The sequence below is a fragment of the Glossina fuscipes genome, unplaced genomic scaffold (genome assembly GCF_014805625.2).
Source record: "Glossina fuscipes isolate IAEA_lab_2018 unplaced genomic scaffold, Yale_Gfus_2 26, whole genome shotgun sequence".
Classification (NCBI taxonomy): Eukaryota; Metazoa; Arthropoda; class Insecta; order Diptera; family Glossinidae; genus Glossina; species Glossina fuscipes.
Genome location: NW_023998421.1, coordinates 1,431,728 through 1,435,344, shown reverse-complemented (window position 1 = coordinate 1,435,344; position 3,617 = coordinate 1,431,728). Strand labels below are relative to the sequence as shown.

The window sequence follows — 3,617 nt, the reverse complement described above, 5'->3', positions numbered from 1 at the left end:
AAATCGATTTAAGCATGTCCGTCTGTCCGTTCGTCCGTGAATGTTACAATGTCACAACTCTTGAATGCATTTAAACATGTCCGCCTGTTCGCCTGTCAGTCTGTCCGTTTGCGCAACTTTGTAGTATTTGTAGCAAATATTCTCCGAAAATGAAGATCTCGCCTACAAATTTACAAAAGTGTTTGGAATTGACATTAACTCTTCAAGCGACACGCCTACAATGTTTATACGACAAAAACTTTTACATTGAAAATAGAAGAAAGTAACTGCGCCCACTCCATATCAAAGAGCATGAGAATTTTGTTCCGCTGTCTTTTGTTGGGTAAAACATATATATATATATATATAATCTATAAATAGGTATAATAAATGCGGTCCCGACCGAATTTAATATTCTTAATTGTTCTTTTTTGTATGTTTATGTTATCATAAAATTTTACGCCACAATAATACTCGATTTCGATATAACATGACACACATTGCCTTTATTTATATTATACCTTAAGTTAAATAAACAAAAAATAAAAAAAATTGCGTATAATACAGTTTCAATTGCGCGTGGTTCGAATTAAAGGTGTCATACGAGCGACGCCTCAGAAACGCACAGAAACATCCAACACTTAACTTAACGGTTGAGCCGTATCAGCGCAGTGACACTGAACTTCTTTTAGAACTTTAGCGACATTGTTGCATGAAGAGGAGGATTTCGGCGTGAATAACGAATCGTCAAATGTACATTAAACGTATTGATTGAAGATATGGGATACAAATCTCTATGGATTATTCAAGGCTGCGACCAACTAAGTTTTATTGCAGTTCAGCGTCGCCTAGAGATATGAGCCTACGCAGCAGGTTGGTGGTTGATGACTTTGATCAGCTAAATATTACAGTGTTTTACATCCGTAGTTGTATCCTCTTAAGGCTGATGAATGTGTAACTTGTTGAATCTTGTCTTCGCCGCTCTTGATCTTTGTTTATTTCATGTTCATTTCATATTTATTTTCGCGAAATTACTTCTTGTTCGATAAGAAATAAAAAGGTATCGAAATTGATAATGAGTCTCTTAGTAGTTTATTTATGTCGATCTCATCTCCTGACGCGCTTGACCCGTTTTCTTCTTGAACAAAGCCCAATATTGTTGCAAGACTGGCTGCTTTAACACATATTGGTGAAACAACCCCGATGTTACGGAATATACGTAGACGCTTGGGTCCCAAACTATAGCGGATATTGTTGAAAATGGTTCGGGTCGGAACATTTCTAACGTTTTGAGACGTTCGAGTAACTGTATGGTAGCATAGCATAGCAATAGTGCACGCCATTTAATACTGAAGCATGGACTATAATGTTTTTATTTTATTTTGAACTATCAACGCATAGCCGTAATTTCAAGTTCATCTACTAGATAAAAGGACAAAGTTTTCAGATACAAATCTATGCACATGCGCACTAGATGGAAGTGGTGAAAATTCATTAGGGATTTATTTAATTAAAATTATTTTGAGTAATTACTTTCGTTTCTAGATGTACGGGTGCATAAATAAGTAAAACTGAGAAATAGTCAACCTCTCCTACTGAAAAGGCTGACAATATGTAGGCTAAGGTTGTGTTTGAACTTTTGCGAACTTGCTGCTGATTCGAGCGTTATAGTAGATGAATACCGAATGATTTTGTTTGGTTTTTTTTTTTTTTTCTTTTGCCTGGAATTAAGAACGTGTATATTCTGCACAATGGCGTCGGTACCATACAGCTCATGAAACATTGGCTCCATTGCGTGAAGAACATTGAAACCTGTTGTTGGAAGACATTATATATACTATAATTATAAATATAGCCGTTGCAGTTGCTATAGATAGTACAATTCATATTCTATTAGAGACACCAAACGAAGTAAAAAATTTGATGACTCTAACTGTGGCCAATGAATTCTTATACTCACTGCACATTTTTATGAATAAAATATCTGACTCTTATGCTTACTCTTCAAACGATGAAGAAATATCTACCATTGCCTTGGTCTGTAATAGTATTAATTAAATAATGGTTGCTTTCAATTATAGCGAAGTAACGCAAGGCGCCTTACAAGTGTGGCGTGGTTTGCCGGAACGCATCAGGCAGGATCCCAGCTTAGCGTCATTTCGTCATGAGCATGAACGCGTGCATGGTATGTGTTATCAAAAACTAAATATTTATAAAACAAAAATATACATAGCAAAGACACTATAAAATGGAACTCTCTTTGATAAGTGTGTGTGTGTAACTATGTATTGATGAAGTCGCCATTACGGCTTCAAAGTTTTATTCGCGCGAATAATCGTTTTCTGATATTTTTCCTTACCATTCTCTGTAAAATCTGTCCATAGATATGTCCGTAACTAACAAAGCAAAGAACATCATGTTCTAAAGCGAGCTTTTAGATGCTTCCATATTACCTATAAATGTCGTATAAAATACATGTAGGGTCGGGCCATCACATTTCATATTTATCACGTTTTGGAGATAGCTAACATTTCCACTTGGTACATGATTCAGCTCAATCAATCTATCCCAGTATACTGGGATCGAGCGCTAACATTGCCAGTTGAAATGTTTTGAAATTTGTACGAATTGAAGTCGGAATGGCAGAAAGAAATTTAGTAGTCGCTTCGGTTCGCTTCGCTTCGCTGTTGCACTATTATAGATTTCACAAGTGTAGACTTCATGAAGACTGATTTGGTTATGCATATAAATCGTTTTATGGTTTGTAGGTTACGAACCTACTGATGTGGACCCCTTGCCGTCTGATGATGCAGATGAACGAAGTCAAAACAATGGGGGCGTTGATGCCGATTTGGTCAACGACAATGATTGTTTGGATCATAAACCGATCGACAACGTTAAGAAATTTAATGCCTTCAATATTACCAACGAAATGGGCCAAATGCGTATTTTGGATGGACGTGAAGTTGAGAATAACAACGACGATCAGCAGGATGATCCAGAGCAGTCAGTAACATCTAAGGTAACCTGAACTTTGCAAAACGCATTTAACAGTTTCTTTAGTTACATTACTTTTTCTTACGCAAGCGCAGGTGAAAAAATACTTGATATGGTTTAAGATTTCCGTGCTGCTGGTAGTGTGGATGGTATTTACCGCGTTTCTGATGTCCACGAATGAACATGTAGATGTCCTGAAACTCATAAGCATACCAGCAAATGGAGCAAAAAAATGTACGTCATTATGTCTTTAATTATTTACATTGATTGCATATCCTGCAGCTCGACGAAGATTTCTATGCTAAAATATATGTGTATGTTCTGCACGCTTAAAAATTTCCTATGAGCTTGATAGGCAGAGCACGGTTGCAAGCTGTAGGACCTACATAAATTGCACGCGATGTCTGTTCATGATTCAGACAAGATTTCTGTTAGTCTTGAAATTTATCATTTAATTTTGTCGTTCCTTTGCAGTGTTTCCCATCAGCACGGAGGAGTTGACCCGAATAGGTTTGAGTTTGAAAGGACCTTTCAGACTACAAGAAGCTGATACAGTGGTTGATAAGTTGCAACGACCACCTCCTCTATTAGAAGTGTGTGTGGAACGTGTTTATTACAATATTAGCGGCGAGACAGCGGAT

At 37.0% G+C, this 3,617-nt stretch overlaps 1 protein-coding gene across 1 annotated transcript in view; it reads left to right on the top strand.

The window, feature by feature from the left end:
* Positions 1 to 3,617, top strand: part of LOC119635407 — a 20,739-nt gene that overhangs the window by 16,810 nt on the left and 312 nt on the right. The window contains exons 2-5 of the mRNA XM_038030217.1: positions 2,061 to 2,164; positions 2,748 to 3,001; positions 3,072 to 3,210; positions 3,451 to 3,611. Coding sequence (XP_037886145.1) covers positions 2,061 to 2,164; positions 2,748 to 3,001; positions 3,072 to 3,210; positions 3,451 to 3,611 — 658 coding nt within the window. The remainder of the gene's footprint in view (positions 1 to 2,060; positions 2,165 to 2,747; positions 3,002 to 3,071; positions 3,211 to 3,450; positions 3,612 to 3,617) is intronic.